General features: G+C 44.1%; 1 protein-coding gene across 21 annotated transcripts in view; it reads left to right on the top strand.

Moving 5' to 3' along the window:
* Nucleotides 1-24,064, top strand: part of LOC128105326 (myomegalin-like) — a 198,778-nt gene that overhangs the window by 136,367 nt on the left and 38,347 nt on the right. For 20 of the 21 annotated variants that reach the window (XM_052730389.1, XM_052730390.1, XM_052730377.1 and 17 more), the window contains 16 exons: nt 1,939-2,082; nt 3,050-3,169; nt 3,404-3,496; nt 3,610-3,822; nt 5,059-5,217; nt 6,064-6,177; nt 6,346-6,483; nt 7,358-7,537; nt 8,571-8,765; nt 10,228-10,392; nt 10,544-10,625; nt 11,369-11,460; nt 14,723-14,839; nt 15,015-15,152; nt 15,768-15,880; nt 17,001-17,128. In XM_052730389.1, the coding sequence (XP_052586349.1) occupies nt 1,939-2,082; nt 3,050-3,169; nt 3,404-3,496; nt 3,610-3,822; nt 5,059-5,217; nt 6,064-6,177; nt 6,346-6,483; nt 7,358-7,537; nt 8,571-8,765; nt 10,228-10,392; nt 10,544-10,625; nt 11,369-11,460; nt 14,723-14,839; nt 15,015-15,152; nt 15,768-15,880; nt 17,001-17,128 (2,191 nt within the window). Of the gene's footprint in view, nt 1-1,938; nt 2,083-3,049; nt 3,170-3,403; nt 3,497-3,609; nt 3,823-5,058; nt 5,218-6,063; nt 6,178-6,345; nt 6,484-7,357; nt 7,538-8,570; nt 8,766-10,227; nt 10,393-10,543; nt 10,626-11,368; nt 11,461-14,722; nt 14,840-15,014; nt 15,153-15,767; nt 15,881-17,000; nt 22,110-24,064 lie in introns of those variants that run through there. The other variant, XM_052730383.1, reaches the window with a different exon arrangement.

Genomic DNA, 24,064 nt, shown 5'->3' with positions numbered 1-24,064 from the left:
CAGAAGGCTGAGCGTCTTCATGAGTCATTCGTCAACTTTCAGAACTCTTCTGGTTGTTTTAATTTCCTGCCATGTGTTTATGTTTGGGACTATGTCTTAGTACCGCTTTGATCATCTCACCTTTTAGGGTTTTAAGGTTTTGTTTTATCAATTTGTTTAGTGGGGATAAAACAGCCTTTTAATGAGCTGCTCAGAAATCGCTGTGGGCTTGTAAACAAGGTAATAAAGCATCCTTATTTGTACCTGTTTTTCCTGACAGAGTTAATTGCACCCTTTTCATTCTTAGCAGTGGTTTGAAGCTGGGCGCCATGGAGTAGTAGGCTTGCAATCTTAGCAGTTGAGAAGCTGAGGCAAAGTTGTGAGCTTGAGGCCAGACTGGGTTATGAGACCGTCTCAAAAGGAAAAAAAGAAAGAAAGAAAGAAGAAAGAAAGAAAGAAAGAAAGAAAGAAAGAAAGAAAGAAAGAAAGAAAGAAAGAAAGAAAGAAAGAAAGAAAGAAAGAAAGAAAGAAAGAAAGAAAGAAAGAAAGAAAGAGAAAGGAAAAAAGGAAAAATGGTGCTTTGATGTGAGTGGTCAGTTACAAGATCAGTCTGCTTAGAAAAGTAACAAAGTTGATATTTTGTATCCATTAGCCCCACTCATTCCTCCCCTTTTCCCAGAACATTCTTCCTCACTTGCCGTAGCCAGCTGCGAACATCTCATCCTCATTTTTAGATCTAGATAAATTTTGTCTCTCCCAAGAATCTCTTTTATATGACCTGTCAAGATGAATAGTCTTTTGGTATGACCACTTCCTCAAGAGACCAAGACTGTTGGGCTCCAGAGCTAAATATTTGCCTGAATTGTATTCCCCACAGAACCTCACACCACGCTCTGTATTTGCTCTGTATTTTAGTGTTAGAAACGGTGATAAACAGCCCTGGGAAACAGAACACACCTGACTTCCTCCACGCAGTCCCTTGCAGGAAGACATTTAGAGTCAGCTGTAAACCCAGGCCCTGGAAGGTGGTAAAGGTTGAGAGTGTGAAGAAAGAAAAACATGAATAGCAGTTCTTTGTTCTCCTGAAGAGAAAGGGGCTGGCAGGGGAGGGAGGACCTAATGCCCCATGAGTTCCTTGGGCAGCCAGTGTTTTAGCTCCTCGTGATCTTCAGGTATAGTTTGATATGTAGTCCACCTTATGCTCTTTAAGATTCAATATTCTTAGAAAGCACATGTCCTTCCAGACTGTTATGGTTATGTTTTTATTTTCCACCCTTCATTTTTAATACTTTTGATTTATGGAGCCAAAAAAAACCCAAAAGCCTCCCACGTTTCCTCACCTGAATTTACCAAGTGCTGCTGCTGTTTTGCCACATTTTGCCTTGCAAACAAGTGAGAATTATTAATAGTTACGGAGATTTGCCATTTACTCTAGATACTTCCATATGTATTTCTTAAGGACACGGGCATCTCCAATCAACGGTAGTATAAATTAAGGAGATTTGGTGATCAGAAATGCTGTTTTCTAATGGATGGCCCATATTTAAAAAGGGCTACAGGTTTTCCAACAACACAAACAGGCTTGTGATAGGACAGGTAATTGGAATATAACTTTGACCCTTTGATGTCTTTGTTATTTCCTGGTTAGACATAGAATGAAATAGAATGAAGCAAATATTTGTGATTGTCATAATCCTGTCCTTTTTTTTAAGTGCCTCTTCTCTTTAAATTCTGAGTTATTTGCTTTACCCAACAAAGCAGTGTTTGTGAGAATGGGTAGAGAATGACAAGTGGTAGGGATGGTGGTTTCAGATAATTGATGACCTGGTGACTTCTGGAAGACAGTCCTGCTACTTGCTAAGAGTGCTCTCTGGAAAAGGAGACCCAGTCTGAACATGGAAATCAAATGTGTCGTTGACTGCATTCACTCAATGTGCTTGTCTCCCTGCTGCCTCCCAGCCCCAGCCTGAAAAGTTACTCAAGCAACAGAAGCTGAGCTCCGAGGAGACCCCTGTAACCCAGGCTGTTTTCAGTAAATCTGTGTCTGATTCCCACGTGGAAGAGCTCCAGGACAAAATCCAGCAAACAGAGGCCACCAACAAGGTATGGCCAGAACTGGATCTAGCCCAGCTCCGTCATCCTGAGTAGGACTTGGGAGGTGAATACTGTGGTATCCCCAGTTCTCTGGGGGGAATAGTTGATTTCAAAGAATAGTTCTACACTTTCATCTTTGTTTCCTTCCTTGTCTGTGTGAGTTGTGTGCACACAGGTAGGTATGCATGTGGGTGCACGTGGACTAGAGGTCAGTCTCAGGTACTCTTCCCCAGGAACCATCTACCTTGGGGTATTTGGGAGACATAGTCTTTCACTGGGACCCGGGGCTTGAAAATTAGGCTAGGTTGGTTGGCAGCAAGCTCAGGGATCCATCTGTTTTCACCTTTCCAGAGTTAGGATTACAAGCACACACCTTTTTATGTGACTGCTTGGGGTCAAACTCAGATCCTCATAGCTTGCTCAGACCTTCCCTTTGTTTCTTCTCAGGACTTTAGCTTGTTCCATGCGTACCCTAATTTCTGCTGCCATCTAGGAATGAGATTAGACCCTCTATGTGATCTTTAACTCTGTATAGTAAGGCTCTGAGACCAGAAGTCCGTGCTCTTTATTTTAGTGTGCCTTCTTATTCCTGTATAGTCCATAGATTTAATATCTGCTTACAAGGCAGTCGTCCCAAGGGGGCTCCTGAATATCTGCTCTAGTACGCTTTTATAGTAGCCTGTCCTATACTAGACAGCAGGCACTCCTTGGTCTTATGGAAGGGCCGGAAGAATAGTATGGCTTTTGACATAGAGAATGTGCAGTGCATGAGAACTGAGGTGTTCGAGTATTGAGGGAAGCAGTTCATATTCGCTACCTCTCTTCATATTCAGACTCTCATGGTTACTATGCACAGGAAAGAAACGAGACAATATGCCCTAAGACTTTCTCTAAACCCGAGATGTACAGGACAGTTTGATGGCCCTTGAGGTTAAAAGCCATCATGGAGCTAACAGAGTTTTTCTGCTGAATTCAGATTCTTCAAGAGAAACTGAATGAAATGAGCTGTGAACTAAAATCTGCACAGGAGTCGTCTCAGGAGCAAGATGTGACAATTCAAAGCCTCAAGGAATCACTAAAAAGCAGGGAAAGTGAGGTAAAATGTTATGTAATCACAGACCTGTGGGAAACAGTTCATCCTGTGGAAGTAGATAAGTACTCTTTATTTTGTAGAAGTCACTTCTGTGAGAGTAGCAAACCTTACCATGCAAAGTTGTCCACTCAGTAGGTATTTTGGAATGATTCTGTTGCTAGCGTCTGTGCAGGAGACAATGTAATTTGTTATGTGTAGTTTGCTACCATCAGCATGCTATCCCTCTCTCATTTTCAGACCGAGGAGCTGTACCAGGTGATCGAAGGTCAAAATGACACAATGGTAAAGCTCCGTGAGATGCTGCACCAAAGCCAGCTTGGACAGCTTCACGTACGTGAGGGCCGTGGGCAGGAGTGGCGTCCCCTTGGCTGCACAGTTCTCCCTGCTGCTCCAGGCTTTCCTCCTTGTGATTGTGATTATGACTATGGTTCTGCTCTTTTCAGAGCTCAGAGGGCGCAGCCCCAGCTCAGCCACAGGTGGCCCTGCTTGATCTTCAGAGTGCTCTGTTCTATAGCCAGCTTGAAATCCAGAAGCTGCAGAGGCTGGTGCGCCAGAAAGAACGGCAACTGGCCGATGTCAAGCGATGCATGCAGTTTGTAGAGGCTGCAGCACGGGAGAGAGAGCAACAGAAGGAAGCTGCTTGGAAACATAACCAGGTAAATCATTAACTGTTTGATTGCTCCCAAGGCTGACTTTGCCCCCACAGTAACTTTTTAGCAGGACAGTTTGTGCCAAACCTGAACCCTTGAATCATTTGCTTAGTCTAATCTGGTTCAGTATTTGTTGCCCGTGGGTCATGTACCAGGTGAGCAGACTGTGTCCTGGAAATACAAAGGTGAATATCAGAGACTCTGACTCTTCAATTACTTAGTTTAGTAGGAGAGGCAGTCAGGTGACAGTTTCAATAGGGTGAATACTGCCAAAGATGCAGCTTTATGTTCCTATGTCTAGGAGGGGCTGGGGAAGGAAGTCATGGGAAAGCTTCATGAAGGAGGAGGTATCTGCTGTCCTGTTGTTCTGAAAGCGTAAAGACAGCTGGGGCGGGTGAGATGGCCTAGCAAGTAAAATGTGCTTGCCTCACAAGCAGTTGAGCCCCAGGACCTCTGCTGGAAGGAGAGAACCAACTCCTGAACATTGTTCCCTTGGACCTCCACACATGCACACCTGGACTCACATGCATCACACACACACACTAAGTAAATAAATAAATTGAATTGAATTGAAAAAGTCATTAGGTAAAGTAGGGAAGGGCATTTACATCTATAATTAGCATATAAGCATTATACCTCTTACCTTATTAGTGTGGAGCACATGCTATATCTCCTATTTTAGTAGTTCAGAAATTAATTATGAGCCCTGAATTTCCTTTAGAAATACTGAAATTTCAAATATTTTTCAGGGTTGGGGTATAATGCAAATTAAGAAGCTGAATTCTTTAGGGGTGAAGATGGTAGCAGCTCTGAGCTTAGTAAAGGGCTCCAGGGTACAGTGCAGACTCTCCCTTGGCAGACTGCAGAGCTGTCCTTTCAAACCAGAAAGTGAACGCTGAACTACGCTGTCAAATCGACTTTCTACTCCATAACTTTCATAAGCTTTCATATCTTGTTTGATTTATGCCCTATATACGTTTCTATATCAATTTAAATAATGGTATTTTTTGCAACTTTATATTTTATGCTGTAGTTTTTGTCTGTCTGTTTTGTTTTGAGGATGAGATCAAAATGTGTTGCCTAAGCTGGCCTTGAATTTGAGATCCTTCTGCCTTGGGCTCTCTGGAGGCTGGGATTATAGACAGGGGTCATCATGCCCAGCTTGTCTTGACAGTATTAAGACCTTCGTACCTGATGATCATGTGGAAAGGTTAGTTTAAAAAGAGGATATATTGATTTCAGGAATTACGAAAAGCTTTACAACACCTCCAAGGAGAATTGCATAGTAAGAACCAACAGCTTCATACCCTAGAGATGGAAAAATACAATGAGATTCGAATTCGGGAACAAGATATTCAACATCTGCGTCAGAGTCTGAGTCTCAAAGAGCAACTATTTCAGGTGAGTTCTCCAACCACAGCCAGGCTTCTGGAGCTCTCAGATGCCTACCTCAAGGCCTGCCTTGTGCCTCATGTGTGAGTGATGGAGCTGGAAACACGTAAAATGAGTAGAACATACAATCCATGAAGCAGCTACCCAGCAAGTAACTAGCTCTGTGTGCAAACGTAAATGGCGTAGGCAGTATTCAGCAAACAGAACACCTTTGAGTCAGACATTCTGCCTCATGAGACATGACAGAAGATAGGAACTTCTATAGAATTCAACGACAGAAGGAAAATTTAGGGGGAAATAGGGCAATAAGGAGGTGTGATCAGTTGTTACCTACTCTAAGCTTTTGGGATATTGAATTGCCTAAATTTCAGAGCATATGATTTTTATGTACCATTGTGTATAATTCCCACTCTCTCACAGTACCCATGCCACATCTTCATTTGAGAAGTATCTTTTTGTTGTATTTGGTTTTGTTTTCTTCTGAGACAGGGTCTGACTCTGTGGCCCTGGCTGGCCTGGAGCTCTGTAGACCAGGCTGGCCTCTAACTTACAGAAATCCACTTGCCTCTGCCTCCTTATTGCTGGCATCACAGGAATGCCCCACCAGGCCTAGCTCAAAATCTCTGCTGAGATCTTTACTGACACCTTTCGGCGGAGTCGGGCAGCGTGTCCTGTGTTTCCATGAGCAGACTACCTCGCCGGCTAGTCCGTTGGTTGCAGAATCATTAACAAGTTACATATCTGTTATCTCTGAGGGTTTTGTGTATGTGTGCTAAATAACAAATTTCCTGAAAAACAGTGAATAAATTCAGCTAAGAGGTAAAGGGATAAAGGAAAGTCTTTTTGTCTTATTAGGAACTTCAGGAGCTCCTACGGTATCGAGATAACCCAGACAAAACTCCAGAAACGAATGAGCTGTTGCTGGAGAAAATGCAGCAGCAGATACAAGCCCAAGCTGTTGTTCTGGAGGTACGCAGCCAGCTCCCCCATGACTCTGCTGATGGTCTAGCCGCACTCGGTGTCTGAAGGACTGCGTTGGGGCTTCAGTTTTCTGTTCGTTCACATTTGGGGCCTACTTGATTAAAGGTGATAGTTTAGTGAACCCTCCGGAATTTAGGAGCCTTATTTTCCTTGCAGCGGGCTCTAGAGGAAAAGTTCTCCGCTCTACAAGAAAAGGACAAGGAATTGCAGCAGCTTCACCTAGCTGTGAGAGAGCGAGATCATGATTTAGAGAGGCTGCGTAGTGTCCTGTCCGCCAATGAAACCACCATGCAAGTAAGAGCCAAATCCACCTTGCTCTGTCTCCCCTCCTCCCCACATTGCCTTCTAGGCCTGAAGCCTCAGCCTCGAAGCATTGTTTTCTGAGACCCAGAGTTTCAGAGTCAAAGAAAAGCAGCATTCTCTCATCTCCACCAATGGCAGTGGAAGCTTCAAAGCTTTACATTGTAGATCTAGAGGGGGAGTAGGGCATGGCGATGGCTGTGTGCATGGTTCTGACTTCTCATCCTTGTCTAGTAATATGGACGTGCGTATACGCTTTCCAGTGAGCACTGCTGGGGTAATGTGTACACACGCATACTTTATATTGTGTTTTTCACATTGATGCTCTATAGATATCAATGTATTATGTGACCACTTGTTTTCTTTTTCTTTTTCTTTTCTTTTTTTTTTGTTTGTTTGTTTTTGAGACAGGATTTCTCTGTGTAGCTTTGCGCCTTTCCTGGAACTCACTTGGTAGCCCAGGCTGACCTCGAACTCAGAGATCCACCTGCCTCTGCCTCCCAAGTGCTGGGATTAAAGGCGTGCGCCACCACCGCCCGCCCGGCTACCGCTTGTTTTCTTAACATACACTTTTAGCTTTTTTTTTTGCACACTTACTTTAGATCCTGTCTAGCTTCCATCTGTCAGGTCTTAAAGAAGCCATTCACTTTTTCTCGAGAGAAACTGCCCCCACCCCATCCTATTTATCATGCATTCTATATTTACCTCTCTATAAACCACATTAAAGGAAAACGCTGGTTTGACATTCTGTTTTTTCTCCTCTTACAAAAAGGGACAGGAGGGTGTAGGTTAAAGGTGGGACAGATCTCTCATCCTGAGGAGTGTGGGGTGCCCCTTTGCCTTACGTTTGCTGTGTCTGTCCCTGTAGAGTATGGAGGGTCTCCTGAGGGCCAAAGGCCTGGAACTGGAACAGTTAACTGCCACCTGTCAAAACCTCCAGTGGCTGAAAGCAGAATTGGAAACCAAATCTGACCACTGGCGGAAGGAACAGGAGAGCGTCCTTCAGCAGTTACAGACATCACTGCACACCAAGGACAAAGAGGTGGAGGTAAGACCACCTCTCAGTAACTCCAGAGCATGGGCTCAGGGATGCTGGACACAGCCCCAGGCAGCACCCTCCATGCCACAGGAGCCGGCGACCCAAGTCTTCAACTATATCCCATGCCTGGGCAAGTAGCTACCTTTCCCTGGGAATCCTCTTTACAATTGTAAACACCACATGTCATTTATCGTTCTCAGAGAAGCTGTATGAGAATTAATTAGATCTAAAAATACATCTGTATTAAAACTAACCTGTATTATAATAGTTACGATGTACTTGCTGGGTCAGGCATCATTTTAAGAGCTTAAGGGAAATGAACTTCGTGAATCTTCCCAAGTTCATGAGGACATACTCTGCTTTCAAAGCAAAGACCTAGATGTTTGAGGTTAAGTAACTTGTCAGAGCAGCGTAGCAGAGGCGCAGGGCTGCCTCAGTCCAGCCAGTAGGGCTCCACGGTTTTAAGCACCCAGGCTGTACTTCTGCATAGACCAGGAGCTGTAGTGGCATTACTCTCCTTTCTGGTACAGTTCCCTTGGTCCTCTTTTTCTTTTTTTTTCCCAGACAGGGTCTTGCTTTGTATCCAGGCTGGCTGCAAGCTTGCCGCCTCAACTCCTCCTACTTGAGGCTTGGGCTTTGCAGGGGGCATGTGCCCCTCACTCTCACTCCATTCCCTTAGCCCATGGCTCTGTCTTCCCCCTCCAAGGTGACATACACTGCAGAGGGAGTGAAGGAGCTCAGTGTTCCATTGCTCCACCCGCCATTAACTGTCATGTGCCCAAGCATAAGGAAAACTGCTTACTTCAGAAATCGTGAAAGCTGCCATTCTAGGCATTTCTCTTTATTGTTTGTATTTGTTCATTGAATATATATGTCTAGCCTTCCAAGTCATGGGCCTGTGCTAGGTGTGGGGAAACAAATGATAAGACATAATGTTCCCAAGAATCTTATAGTTACTTTACAATGGGTTCCTACAACCCTTTCAATATGTGGTAGAGAAAATTCTGTCCTCCAGAAATTTGTACCTTCCCTTTCCCATTAGGATCTCAGGGCAGCATTACTCTGCAAACTCGGACCCGGCCAGAGCGAGATAACTGAGGAGCTGTGCCAGCGCCTGCAGCAGAAAGAAAAGATGCTGCAGGACCTTCTGAGTGACCAGAATAAACAAGCTGTGGAGCATGAAATGGAGATCCAGGGGCTGCTTCAGTCCATGAGTACCCGGGAGCAGGCGAGCCAAGTAAGCGTTACTGCAGAACCAGACAAGGGTCCTGTGATACTCATGTCAGCAGATAGGAAGTGTTGGGCCTGTGACTCGGGCTCATTCTCTCTACAGTCAGCTTGGCTTCTTTCCTTCAGTGTATGAACTACAGCTGTACATCAGCCAGAAATGGTTAGAACATTGTGTCTGGAAGGTGGCCTACACAATGCATGTATTCATTATTTTCATTTTCTTAATCTTCTGATTGTTTTGGAGAAAAGAGGATGGAATTCTGAAATATTACCTAAGTTATCAAGACTTGAGTGATCGCCCCTACCTCAAAAGAGTCCAAATTTTACAAACTGAAAATACAAGTTTGTTTTTTTTTAATTTTCATTTAGAAATTGTGATGGGAGCTCAGCTATTCATCTAAACAATTGCTTTCATCCCACAGAAAGTTGGTGCCCGTAACTAGCTAACAGGGTTCCAATTCATTATCTCAGCGCCCCTGAAAGTTTGCAGTTATTATCGTATGTGTGCCTGGGTATACATCATGTGTGTGTAGGCACGTGTGCCATGGTGCATTGGTGGGGCTCAGAGAGCAGCTTCGTGGGGCCGGCTCTCTCGTGCCACCTTTACCCGGGTTCCAGGGGTCAAATTCAGGTCACCGGCCCTGTATGGGATGCGCCTTCACCTGCTGAGCCATCTTGCCAGCCCTGAGTTCGTGTCTGTACATTAATGGTCACAAATAGGTTCTAGGCCCTCCCCTTGTGTGGTCATCTTAGAAAACTGGCAGAAATCAGCTCGTTGGAATACTGACATTTTTTCCATTGGTTGATAGTTTCATACATTTGCATAATGTCATTCTCCCCTGCCATCCTCTTTTTTCTTCCTTCCCCATTCCCACGGAGACCCTTTCCCCGCCTCCTGCCTTCAGGTCGTTTGTGTGTGTGAACAATGAGTCTCATTGGGGTTTCTTGCCTAACCATGAGTGGGAGGTTAGTTACTGAAGCAAAGGCTCCTTATTAGTGCTACACCACCGAAGAAATGGTACCTCCCCCTCCAGTAACTATTGGCTGTCAGCAAGTCTCGGGAGGCTCTGAGGCCCTCCCCCATCTGTGATAGAGTGTTGACAGGCCCATCCTTTTTTATTTTTTTTCCTTTTGCTTACTCTTTTGGGGAGATCTTTTTCTTCTACTCTTTTCCTAAACTATTAAAATATAACCTTTTTATGAGAATGTAATACGTGCATGCAATCTCTTTTTATCACATTCGCCCTTCACTCTTCCAAGAACCTGCAGGTGATTGACAGCCACCCGTAACTCCAGGCCCAGAGGACCTCCTCCTGCCCTCTGCAGGCACTGCACACACGTGGGACACATGCAGGCAAAACACTCATGCACATAAAATAGAAAGAAATCTTCAAAGAAACTTGAAAATCAGTTTTATTTACTGCTATGATGTCTTTCTAATAATGTTCTCTGTGATTCCTTCTTACCAGGCCGCTGCAGAAAAAATGGCTCAAGCCTTCCTGGAGAGAAACTCCGAGTTACACGCCCTGCGCCAGTACCTGGGGAGAGACCTCATCCCCTTCCGGGCACTCCTCTTAGACCAGCAGGTTGACGTGACTTCCATCAGCCCGGACCTTGGAGAGCAGGCTGATCAAGTAAGAGCTGTAGACTCCCATAGGCATCCATGGCGACTGCATTGCCGGTTCACTTTTGAGGCAGCAATTGCAAACTGAGACTATTCCAAGTCTGTCGTTGTGATCACGGTCCCCGTGTCTTTCTAAACCCCACAACCATTCCACTTTTCAGAGCTCTATGCAGATGCCCTCCAGAGATGAAAGTGCTTCACTGACTGTTAAAGAAGATGCCAGCGTGCCCAGGCCCACGTTAGGTGAGCACCAGTTCTGTGTTGTGAAGACTCCCTCTGCTGTTCCTGCTCCATTTGCTGTCTAGTAGATTTGGCCAGGACACATCATGATAGTTCCAAAAACCAGTTTGGATTCCCCTGAAATCTAGAGACACATCACTTCCAAGAAAAACTGCCCAAACTTTACATGGATTCTTTTTAGTTCTTTTCTTTAACTCATTGTCAAACCAACTTACATATTGAAAATTAAACATTAACTTCAGAAATTAAATATATAAAAAGGTGGACTCAGAAGGCCCATCCGCATCCCTGTTTCTCTCTCATTTCTTCTCACTCCCTAAGGGTACTACATTTCTCTCCTGGGTTGTCCTCCTTCCTGTGTATGTTTTTAAACAATAAGCAGATGGTTTACATGTGTATAGAGATGGGTGTATCATTTCCTTCTTCCCCTGGTACATGTTCTTTTACATCTGTATTTAGTATCCTTGAAATCCAAATAAGCTGCTCACTCACTTCATTCTCAGTCTTTCTCAGCTGTATAGTGTAGTCTGCTGGCTGAACTTGTGGTAGTCTATTCCATTCCTTCTCTTTAGCATATGGGTTGATTGTGGGGTTTCCATTACAGATATTGCTACAGACTAAAGCAGGTGCATGTATATATTTTTTAAGTGCTGGGATGTGTTCTTAGAGTAAACCTCTCAGAAACAGGACAGCACAGGTCACAGCATGTTTCAGTGATTAAAAGTAGTGTTGTGCATTCATCTCAGGAGACTCGGACACAGTTGCAGGGCTGGAGAAAGAACTGAGTAATGCCAAGGAGGAACTCGAGCTTATGGCTAAAAAAGAAAGAGAAAGCCAGGTAAGTTTGCTAGTCAAGACCAGTCCGTGAATTTCTGTTGTTTCTTTCAAACTGGTTTATGTTTTAAACATTCCAACTCTTCATGTATAATATCCGGCTCCAAATGCAAGATAAGCCTTTTTTCTTTTTGGAGAGGAACACAAATTGTTGTATATCTTCATAACCTTGACAAGATGCTCTCACTGCCATGGAAGCATTAAATCTCTTCGCTTGTTCCTTCTACTGGTAAGTAAAATAAAATAATTGTAAAGCACTTGTGCAAAACAGAAGTGTTGTGTAATTCCTGCCTAAAATGATGACATCAGATGCATGAAGTTTGCAAACAGTAAACAAGAGTCGGGTGAGCGTGAGCAATACTGTGTATTGAGCATTCTTCACATGTACTGTGTTAGTCAAGTGATCACACTCACAACTCCACGTGAAGTAGGTGGTGTCAACACAAATAGGAAATAGCAATTTTTTTAACACTGATGTGGGGGCTGATCATAATGCCAGATTGGGGTTTAAACTCGTCTTAACACCCCAAGTACTTCCTAAGAAGTCTTTTCCTGGAGCAGGTATTTTCCCTACCTTCTGTTTTTGACTCTCCCTGCCAATGGAGTTTTAATCCACTTTTTTAGAAGATGCTTCAGCCTTCCCAATGCTGCATATCCAGCTAGGATGCAGATTAGAAGACAGCTTAGGGCTCAGCCCAGAGGGACAGACTGAACTGAAGACTTAAGTGTAGCTGCAACATCCGGTCAGCTCAGTCAGTGTCCTGGACTCCTAGGGTAATGTTAGGAAGCATCATGACTTGACGTCTGATATAACGCAGATGTCCGGATCGTACCTCTTGATTCCGTTACTGTATTTCTTTTCTTACGGACTTGCATTATATAACTCAGTTTTGAAGACACAAGTATGCAGTATTTCAGAATTTTCAATTTAACAATGCCCCAGTTGCCCTCCCTGCTCTGGTTCCGCTGTAGCTGTTACATGATTATTCATGTCAAGTATGATGGTTCCCACACACTTTCTACTTTACTCATGCATTTCCAATCTAGAACAGTGTTCCTTTTTGCTTCTGTCCTGTTTTGAGGGTGATAAAATTGCAGGGGCTATGACTGTGTGTTTTGAATAAGTGATACTTTCCATTGCTCAGCTTTCTGTATCCCTAATCAACCGCTTACTTCTCAGCTCAGTACCCTTACGCACTCCCTCTAATACTGGGCACTTACTAACAGCCACTGGTTTCACTGGTTTTCTGCCACGTGCCAAGCATTTGATGTTTTCTGTAGTCCTTGGTGGTCCTGGAAATACATACTCTTTTACCGATGCAGAAACTAAACCTCAGTGTAAAAACTTTGTCAGTAGCTGGTGCTGGGATGAAAACCTGTGTCAGTCTGTCTTCAGACCTCAATCATGCTGCAAGAACATTTTCTTAAGTTTACCATTTTTTAAAAAATTATTTTATGTGTATAGGTATTTTTTTCTACATGTATGTCTATGCACCATGTGTGTGCCGAGAGCCTGCAGAGGCCACAAGAGGGCATCAGTTCCCCTGGGACTGGGGGTACAGATGATTGTGAACTGCCACAAGAGTGCTGGGAATCAAACCTGGGCCATCCAGAAGAGCAGCCAGTGCTCCTAACTACTGAGCCGTCTCTCCAGCCCTATTGTTTTCTTTAATGCTGCAAATCCTGAGATATGTAATTATAGTCATCTCTGAGGGGGGCCCAATAGTTGTCCGTAGCTCTGAACAACCTGAAAAGTAAAATCAGCAGCAGACACTATCAACTTTATTATCGATAAAGTCTCAGGTATAGAACCAGCTAGGCCCTGAGTTATTGGGATCGACTGGTCCAGTCACAGGCAGCTTGGCCTGAGCGAAGCAGGGGTGAAAGCAAGCCTTCCACAGGCAGCTAGCTGTCTGTGTGGAGGACTGGCAGGGGAAAGCCAAGCTGCCTGGTTTATTCTGCCACCGCACACCGTCTTAAAATAGGCTTTTCAAAAGTTTGCTTAAAATAACTGGCCATTGCCATAAAGACTATATGGATGTACAATACCCATCAAAAAGACATTAAATTTGGCAGCCTGATTTGTCTTCCCTGACTTGAACTACTTACTAACTCTGTGATTTTAAGTTAGTTCCTTAATTTCCCCTTGCCCCAGCTGTCTTGTCTATACACTGAAGGGTAGAAATCATCTTAACTGTAATTGAAGAGAGGTTACATCCTGGGATCTGGGGGAGGATTTTCGTGCCAGTTCCTTCATGAGACACATTCTCTAAGCCAGAGCTGGAACTCGGGATGAGATGGGGGCAGAATCAACAAGGTCCTTCCCTGGATCTGTGTCATTAATTCCTACTAGGGCGACAGCAGACATTACACAAATGAATAACTTAAATGTTATAATTATAGATTATAAGATAACATGCTGTAGAAAGTGTCAGGGGACAGTAACACCGATGGGGATCAACTTAGATGAGTGGCCAAAGGCTTTCTTGAGCAGGCTGGTACCTGAGAGAAGACAGCAGCCCTGGGAAAGATGCTGCAGGCTGACGGACGGCCCCTAGTGAGCACAAAGTCCGGTGCGCTGCAGTCAAGTGGCGGGTGTTGAAGTAGGAATGGACTAAAGGGGCCAGATCGGCAGGTGTGTTGAGAGAACTAAATACAAGCAGTGTATTGTGTGCCTGGGACGTAGCAGGCACACCGTGAATGTTAGCAGGGGTGGTTGTTACCGTGGAGTTTCTGAGCTTTGTTATCATCCAGTTTCTCGTCTGGGGGAAAGAAGACCTAACACTGAAAGCTTGTTGCCCACAGTGCTAACTGGTGGAGAGGTTCCTTTGTGGTGGCAGCATGCTCTTCACCAGGAGGCATGTAGTTTGGTGATCCCTGGTGGTATCAGCCACTGGATGTGCTCAGTACCTTAGTAATTCGTTAAGGGGTATAAAATGTAGGCCTCCTAAACCTGCCATCTTTTCATGTATTAGCTGAAGTATTTACATAAACTAAACACCATTTCTTCTTGCTTCTGCAAGCTGTAACCAACTTTTAAATATCTCAGTGACCCCATTAATTAAATGTGTTGTTTATAGTAATAGAAGACATTATTGAAAACATTCTTACAGTTTGTTTTAGAGCATCCTTTGACCCCACACTCCTGTTTTTAGTGACTTGACCCATGGCACTGTTTGATTCGGTTTCCTCTTGTGTTACTGGCTGTCTGTAATATGACGTGGAAAAGCGTTTGCCTCTGATGTTGGCTTTTCTTCTCTCCACAGATAGAACTGTCTGCTCTACAGTCCATGATGGCTGTGCAAGAAGACGAGCTGCAGGTGCAGGCTGCCGACTTGGAGTCGCTGACCAGGAACATACAGATAAAGGAAGACCTCATAAAGGTCTTTCAAAGCTTTTTGAAAACCACTGGAATAGTCTATACCTCAGCTATCTTAAGACATCTTCACACAAGATACTGAGTTCTTTGGCCTTGAAACAGAACGGGAAGATCTGTCCCTTGCTGCTCTGCGGAGTAATGTTACTGCGGTTTTTACTTTGGCTTGTATTTTTTCCTAGGACCTGCAGATGCAGCTGGTCGACCCTGAAGACATACCAGCCATGGAACACCTGACTCAAGAGCTCTTACTTCTTCGGGAAAAAGTTGCTTCAGTAGAATCCCAGGGTCAGGAAGTTTCTGGAAACCGGAGACAACAGGTGAGTTCGTGGGACACAGGTTCTTCTATGGCTTCTCCCCCATGTCTAACCTCCTCAGTGCCGGATCCTTCAGAAAGCCTGTCTGTCTGTCTGTCTGCCCGTCTGCCCCGCTCCCCTCACTCCTCCCCTCACTCCAGCCTGGCACTTACTTTTAAGAGCTCTCTGCTGGTCCCACGTTTGCAGCTTGTCTTCAGCGTGGCCTATGGCCCCTGTTGTCTCTGGGTGGCCCGTGGCTTTCCTGAGCCTTTCCCTAGAACTAGAACAGTGCATGTGATGGTGTGCAGATGCTCAGTAAGTACTGAGTGAAGGGACTTTGGAAAGAGTGCTCAGTTGTCCCTGCGTCCCTCTTTCTCATCCCTGCCTTCCTTCATCCCTCCATCTTAGACCCTCTCCTGTATTTCTGGACTCTCTCTCTCCCTCAATTCTCACTCCCATGTTTGAATTTGACTAATAGTTTTTAAGATATAAAATATAACGAGTGTGATGTTGATTGGAAAACTGTAACATTCTGTAGGAAGCTTAAGTGATAAGCACTGTTCTGTCTCTCAGGATTCACTGTGGCTTCATGTCTCGCTTTGCCGTTTCCACATTGCTGCCTCTCCCTTCCTTCCTTAGTTGCTGCTGATGTTGGAAGGACTAGTCGATGAGCGGAGTCGGCTCAACGAGGCCCTGCAAGCTGAGAGGCAGCTCTACAGCAGCCTGGTCAAGTTCCACGCCCATCCGGAGAAGTAAGAGGGGCCGCCGCCTGGCTCGCTTACCTTCAACTTTCCTTCCCTTTCCTTCTTTTGTTTTCTTTTACCAAGTTGATAATAGCAAACAGGTGTTTACAATACCAAAGAGGAGAAAAAAAGGAAGCTCCTCGCCTTGTGATTTGCTGTGGGGCTTGGCCTGAGCCTCAGTGTCTAAATCTGAAATTAGAAATAGAATTTCCCATTGTTACTGCAAAGGTTCCGCACGAAGACAGGTCGGGGTCTGGAACAGTGTCTTGTATGTAGTATGCACTCTCTGTGAGCTCCTTGCATTTCTGTTCCATGTCCTGCAAGCCTGCTCTCCTGTGGACAGTAAGGCTGTCGGGGCACTAACACTGGGTTAATGACAGTGAAGAACATGTGTTTGTTACGGTGGCAGATTCCACCCAGAAGCACAGATAAAGCATCATGTGAATGTATTTTCTTAGAGTTCTCAGGTTTGGTTTACATGTGCTGTGTCTTTATGACTCATTTCAGAGTGCCTTCATTTTTTTCTTGCCTTCCCCGGGTCTCTTTTCTTTCTATGTATATTATTATTATTATTATTATTATTATTATTATTATTATTATTATTATTATTTTATTCAGTTTCCCCTAATTTCTCGTTTGGTTTTAGAAATGTTGTATTTCCACCTCAGGAAAATAAAAGGAGGAGAAGGTGTGGTAGGACCACTTACTCGAGTTGCCTTTGGAAAGAACTGGAGTTCTTTTGCCACTCCTTTGAGCTGCTTTCACTCAGAGCACTGTCAGTTTGGTGCAGATGAGAAAACAGCTCTCTCAGCCCTCAGCTCAGTCTCGATTCAGTTTACATAACAGAATTTCTCTTCTGCTGCTGTAGGAATGTGCTATATTTTTGTGTGGGAGCGGCCCAGAATGTAGCTAAAGGGACAGACTTTACAGAAAGGTGCGGGCCTTGCTCTCCTCCAGCAGTGAGCACAGGGGCCACCCAAAGGCTGCATCCATTCCCTTAACCCTTGCCTTGGGGAGCAGTTACCTTAGGAAGCGATGGCCTGAGTGGCACAGATGGCTCTTTGGAAAGATGTGGACTCGTCATAGTTGATGGCTAACCCATTTCCTTCCGTGTGACATGTTTAATCAGCTCTGAGAGAGACCGAACTCTGCAGGTGGAACTGGAAGGGGCCCAGGCCTTGCGCAGCCGACTAGAAGAAGTTCTCGGAAGAAGCCTGGAGCGCTTGAGCAGGCTGGAGACGCTGGCCGCCATTGGAGGTGGGGAACTGGAAAGTGTGCACGCTCCTCACCAGCATGCCCTCTGAGCACTGCGGGTCACACTGCAGCCCAGGATGGAAACCCTGTTTGCACTAACCAGAGAGTCGTGTCGGACTTGACAGAACGAGTGCCGACTTACTAATGACAGGACCGGTGCCCTTACCAATGGCAGAGGCACCTGCCAAGGGGAGTCACTGTAGTCGACCTGAACTTCACTGCACACACCTGCCTCTCCCTTAAACAGGGAGGCCGTGAAGTATGCCCGCACACCTTAGAACATTCCATTTTAATTTTCCGTACCCACTCACTCTTCTCCCTAGCCTCCCCTCATTCCTTCACCCCTCCCATAGGCCAATAAAGTTTATTCCCCGCCCCCCGTCTCACCCCCATTTCACATGTTCCATATCATGTCATAAAATGCATGTGTGTGTATTGTTTTTGCCATCCAGTCATAGCCTGCCCTTTGAAAGCAAATTTTAATCAAATAAAGGAATAAAGTGAGTTTCAGGTTTAGGGAGAGAACGAGAAAGCCTGAGAGCCCATAGAATGGCCTTGGGGAGTGGTGTAGCCCTAATCAAAGCCAGGAGAGTAGACTTAGGTTAAGTTAAGGAGCAGAGACCGCGTTCACGGTCAATATCGCCCTCTACGGCTGCTTCGGAGTTGACAGTTGAGATCACAGACAAGATCAGATTCATGGACATTAAGTTCTAGTCTATAAAAGTCTATAAAATTCTTGTTCTTCACTGGCCTAGGGCTTCATCAAGCCACAGGCATGGCCTTTAGTCAGAACATGACTTTAAAGGAAGGATTCCCGAATCACAGTTCTCTGGATAAAAAGATAATCGTCTGTGATGTTTCCATCCCACCCCCCATTTTTTGTTTTGTTTTGGGTTTTGGCATTTTTGTTGGTTTGGTTTTTTTTGAGACAGGCTGTGTCTGTCCTGTGGCTGGCCTGAACGTGCTGTGTAGAGCAGACTGGCTTTGAACTCACAGAGCTGCACTTGTTTCTGCCTTCTGGGTGCTGCGATTGAGGCGTGGCTGCCACTCCTACCTGTCCGTATCCCCTTTAAAAGCAGTGTTTTCCTGTATCCCAGAATCAGAGAAAAGTACATTTTCTAGATCCTCATTTGGAGGTGGCACAGTGACATCCTTTATTTACTCCTGCTCTGGTGTATATATCTCTTCATATTAGAGGAAGAAGTCAGTGTGGGCTGCCGATAGGCTCAGGTCACTCAGAAGGAAGTATCAGGTCTGTGCGTAGGTTTTATTCACCATCTCTACTTTCTTGGGACAACATGACAGGTAGAGAAAGGGAACTGAAGATTTCATTTCTAGCATCTTAAATGTCAAGAATATGAGAGGTAACAGGTTACTGCAGGGGCTGTGGATTCTGCCCCATACAGTTTCCTACAGCTGAAGGGTATGGATTTCCTAGAGGAGAAGCTAAGGTTTCAGCTCCCCTGAAGACGGTACTGAGGGAACATAATTCAGGCTTTCCAGCACCCTAAGAAAAATGGAGCCCCCTTCTGAAGCTAGACTGAGGACATGATTTTCCCTTTTCCTTCCTTTTTGACATGTCACTTTACATCCATGTGTTGACATGGTGTGTGTTACATTCCAAATTCTGTCCCAGATTCTGAAACCTCAGCTGTGTCTGTAACAGATGAGCACCAGTCAATCTGAAGTGGACAGGAAGAAAATATTCTACCAGAGAAGTACCCCGGAATCTTCTGATGAAGTAGTTCACAGCATGGCCTTCCTTATAACGGATGTGCTATTTGAGTTTTAACAGCTTTTTGGGGGAAAGGAACCATTTAATAGGAAAGATAGGGAATGTGTATATAAGCAGAACCACCCAGTTTTCTTAGTTCCCCCATTTTAAGAGACTTTAAGGCCTACCTAAGTAAAACTTTATGTAACTAGCAAGTAGGGAAGAAGATAATGGAGTTGGGCTATAGATAGGTCGAATCAGTTAAAGACTGGTCTGTCAGGTCATTACAAGGAATGAAACAATTAGGAAATGTGTTTACTTTACTATTGGACCAACAAAGTTTTGCAAAGCTGCTATGAAGCTTTAGCTGTAGGTGACTCTTGGGTCCTAAGAGTTTGCAGTGATTATAGTAATGTCTGTTAATGATTAGTCCATCTGCCAGCGTCTAACAAGAGTAGGTTGATAGACAGGTAAATTAAGTGTTTGTTATTGATTCCATAAATGTGACTAAAATCTGGTACTTACTTTCTGGCATTGATGCTAGAATGAGGCTGGGGACTGCTGCCTGGAGAGTGTGCTGGGTCTACACACTTGTGCAATAATTTGGCATCTGGTTACAGAATGCAATTCTGATGAATTGTAGTGTGTAAGCCCCAGGTGGATGGTACTGTGATTCTGTATATCATTCATAGATTTGGATTTAGCATGCTGTAATCTTCATTCCTCTAGGAGCACAGACTGTTAGCTGGACTTGTCTGCCTTTGTTGGGGGGTTTTAAAAATATTTCAATAAACTTAGATTTAAAGTATCATGTACTTACAGAAGCTTGTGCTTCAATAAAAACTTTCTTGAAAGAACGATAATGCAGCAGATTTTCCCTTGGGCTTTGTTTAATTAGAAGCATTGAACTTTAACTTAGAGAAATCCACTATTGATTGATTTCATTTGTCTCACATTTCATTGTAAATAGTGGGAAATATCTGCAGAGAAATGGTTGCAAGAGGCCAAGTAGGGAAGTCTAGCTTTTGGAACTATTGAGTTGGAAAAGGCTTCTAAGAAGGCTCAGTTAAGGAATACAATGAAAGGCCTTCTGACATGCTTTCTCCAAACTCTCTCCTAATTTAGAATTTTTGTGTTCCTTTATATTTGATTTTGGGTGCTCAAACCCAGAACTTTGTGCATGCTAGGCAAGTGCTGTACCACTGAGCTTAAACCCTCTACCACGGGTTTAAGTGACATTGTTGGACTCCGGCTGTTGGTAGGCTCCTGTTACTCAACATCTTTCTGATGTTCTGTTTCTAGCAATTTAGCCACGTTTTAATTTCTGGAAAGGAATGGCTGGGCTATTTCAATACGCCATCCTTCTGCTTTGCCACGATGCATACTTACTTTCCATTTCTGCCACTTTCGCCTCATCTGCCTCCATACCCACATCTCTTCATTCAGGTACAGACAACAGCAATGTTTTTAGTGCTGCTGATTGTAGGGGAAGCACATTGTCCTTGTTTATATTCCATATAGAAAGAGACCTATTAAGGATCAAAGAAAATCAGAACCTGTGGAGGATTTCCACCAGCACAAAGAGTCCCTGTAGAAGGGTTTTGGTAGACGGGACTTACACTGTTTCCATGGAAGTGACTTCCATGGAAAAGATGCGTAAAGTCCTACCACACGTGTGCTTGTTTGAGCTCCTAGTCAGTATCTATTGTAAGAGCTGTACGTACAGCTCCACAGTAGTTCAGGAAAGTTGGTTCAACTCTCTGACCTCACACTGGAATCTCGTGACCACGGAGAGAAGTGGCGGGTCCCACTACACTGCCCCGCCCCTTTCTCAGAAGTAAAATGTAATTGGCTACCTGAGGCTCCTGACTGCTAAGCCCAGCTGTAAACACTTTCATAGTTTGGTTTTCCTTGAGCTGTCCTTGCAGAGCTCTGAGCCCGTTGTTTAGACATTCCTCCAGATGCTGCAGTTCTAAAAACTAGGCTTACTACTCAGAAAACTCCGGCGAGAATTTTCTCCTTTCATGATCTTTTTATGGGAGAGAGTCACGAAATCGTCACATTCGGAACTCCTAAAACCCCTCAGCTGTCTCCTCAACAAGGGTCTTAGTTGTAGTTGTCAGGGTCACCAGCAGTGGCCTGCAGGAGAAGGGGGCAGAGTTCCTATGACGTTAGGAAAACCATGTTATAACTCGTGTGCTTAAAGACTGCCTAGCAGAACAAACAGGGGTAGTTCTAGGTTGAACATGGCAAAGGCTTCTCTATGCCAAGTTTCAAATCTCACTACATTCTGGATTATGAATTGAAGTTGCTCCCATGCCATTTGTAACAATGACTTTATTAAAGTATTTTATTATAATTAGAAAATAAACATATTGCCTTTATGTACTCTTGAGTACTGACAGAAGGTAAGTCCTCATTTTTTCCTATATAATCGCACAAGCCAGGACGAGTTTTCCAAATAAAAATTGGCATTAGAACTTATCACCAACAGAGAATGAGAAATGGAAAGAAATCGAAAACTCTATAGCCAACAAGTTTTACCAGATGTCAGGTAAGAATAATTCAACTTACAAAGTGATACACTCATTTTATGTTATTTTCCTTTCATTGTTTAAAACCGAATTCCAGAAAGTAAAGCCTTTATTATACTGCCTCCCTCATGCTAAAGCAGGAAGAGTAAAATAGAACATCCCGGAGTACTGTGAAATGTTTGGTCCAAAGTAATCTGAGGAGCAGGACTGTTAACACATGAACTTTGTTCTCTAGACTGTAGCAGAGGCAGGTAGATGTGCTGTGAGTGGCCCAGAAGAGTGCACGGACCAGCTTTGTGCAGCTGTCGGTCATTGCTAGAGATTGACTGCTCAACCTAAACACTTTAGAAGCTTGTACATAGACAAGTGTGTTCTGTAGACCATGCACTTCTGTGTGCAAGACGTTTATTATTTAATAATGGAAGCAATGTTGCTCACTGCTATCATGTGAAATGTTGTGGGGTATCGAGAAAAGGTGATTCACAACAACTTCAAATGAAGAAGCAACACATTAGATGATCAGAAACTTGGCACTCAGTTACTTCAGGACTTTCCTCACCACCTTAAGCTGCTTATTTTCTCGAAGTTCTTTCTTCATGGAACTGTGTTGTTAGCCTGTAAATATCTGTGCTGTGGAGCCTGTGCTTTTTATATGTGTGTTAGTATATCAGCTAATTCGGTTGAGACACACCAACACTTGTTACTGATCCAATAAAAGTATCAAAGGCCAACAGAAGCTATTTGGTTTCATTCTTAAAGATTTATGAGAGAAGATAGAGAAAGCGCATGTCCTTTTTTCTTTTCCTTTATAGGAGTCAGCCTATTGATCATTTTACTAAAATTCCAAGTCAAAGCCAGACCCCATGCATGCGTGTTTGTTTAACTAAAGAAGAGGAAAACCCAATTTTTTTCTCTCTCAAGGAAGCGAGACCAAAGAAACAGCATTGCACTTCCCCATAGCAGTGAAATGGGCTTGTTAAGCCTTAAAAATCCATTCTTGCTCTCCTCACTGAAGAGAAGTAGTAAATGCAGGCCGATTTGAGGGTCAGTTGCTGTGGTGGGTGGTGCCATCATTTAATGTCCCTGGAAGAGCATGCTTTTGTTCCTTGAAGAGACGCCGCAAACAGGGAGAATTCCTTGACATGATAGTCACTTTATAGGACAGAGACTGTGGGGCTGTCTCCTGATCTGTCCAGGATGGGCCTAATTTATAAATTAGGGCAGTTTAAGATAGGTGAAACATGGACTAAACAGCCTTTTGGGGTAGTAGACACTAAAGTCCTGTTGAGATTGTGTACCCTGGAAAGTCATTTGGAGTCGAATTTGCTTTACAGTCACTTAACACAGCTTCTTTCTTAGTAATATGCACATGGACAGCCCTCTTAGGAAACATTGCATCTGAAACACAGAAGTGTACTGTAAAGAGGCTTGGCTGTCGGTAACAGAGCCGCACTATTACTTTCCAAGATGAGCATCTGTCTAAAACAATCTCAGCAGAAGCGAAGGAGAACTGTAATGAATCTTGACATTAATTCAGTCCTGAAGGGAATGGATGTAGGGGAAACTGAAGCTTTGTAGAGAACTTTTGTCTTTGATTCTCACATAGCATCCTAATACTGAGCCAGAAAGACTTGGTGCATGACGTGAAAATTGAGTGTTCCAATGATAATGAGCACACGGCAGAGTGCCAGGGAATGAAAGTAAGATGGGCCGGAAAAGGCTGGCACAAGATCCTCTGGGAAAGAGCAGTCGGTCTGCAAACTTACCAGTCTGTGAGCTTCGACCCTTCCAATCCATTTTCAGAATAAGTTACATGTGACCCCTGCCATGTTCGAAGTTACTGTGGGAAGGTACTGCTCCTTGCCGTTCCCATATAAATAACTTAAGGGACATAACGACCATAGAGTGGAAGTTGCAGAGAATGCCTTGACCCTATCCAGTTTTCACATGAATTAAGAATTAAAAGGAAAGTGCATAAAGTTTCCTTTAAAGCTATTCGTGCATAGTGGCGTTTCAGGGCAGTTCTGATGGTGACCATGGTGGCTTTCCAAAAGGGATCACCTGTATCCCTGACAGCCTGGGCTTTCCCTCTTGTCCTATGAAGCAGCAATTCAGAAGGAAAGACCTTCAGGTAAAATCAGCATCATCAGGATTAACACTTCGCTCTGCTGCCTATGTTTAGTTAGGTTCTGTGGCCTTCAGCCTTGCCGGCCCTCAGCCTCCCGGCACAAGGACCACTTCAGTTCACCAGCAATAGCCAAATGATACTGTTAGGGGTAAGACCCACTGATTACACAGCGTGCCAAGCACTCTTCCAAGCACACAGAGTCGGCAACCCCTTTGAAGTCTGAAGCTGTTTGAAGCTCCCAACAGCTGCCTGGAACAGATAGCGTTACTAACTCTAATTAAAGTCACATAACTAGTGGCAAAAGCAGGTTCAAACAGATGAGCTGGCACTGGAGTCCACATTCTTTATCACCATGCCATCTTCAATTTAAAAATACCTACAAAAGTGTGAGTGCCTGCCTCACTAATAAGAAGATCTTGTATTTACACAATGTTTAAACTATCAACTCAAGGACTGTGTTACCTTTTAGAGACTTGTTTTATTACTTTGTAAAATCTCATAGCTGGTAGAAAACTAAGTACAAATGGACACGTGGTATCACCTCTATTTTGTGGGCTTCAGAG

The sequence above is a fragment of the Peromyscus californicus genome, unplaced genomic scaffold (assembly GCF_007827085.1).
Source record: "Peromyscus californicus insignis strain IS unplaced genomic scaffold, ASM782708v3 Scaffold_9__1_contigs__length_137607984, whole genome shotgun sequence".
NCBI lineage: Eukaryota > Metazoa > Chordata > Mammalia > Rodentia > Cricetidae > Peromyscus > Peromyscus californicus.
The sequence above is the reverse complement of the archived record's forward strand: the minus strand, read 5'-3'. Positions and strand labels throughout refer to the sequence as shown.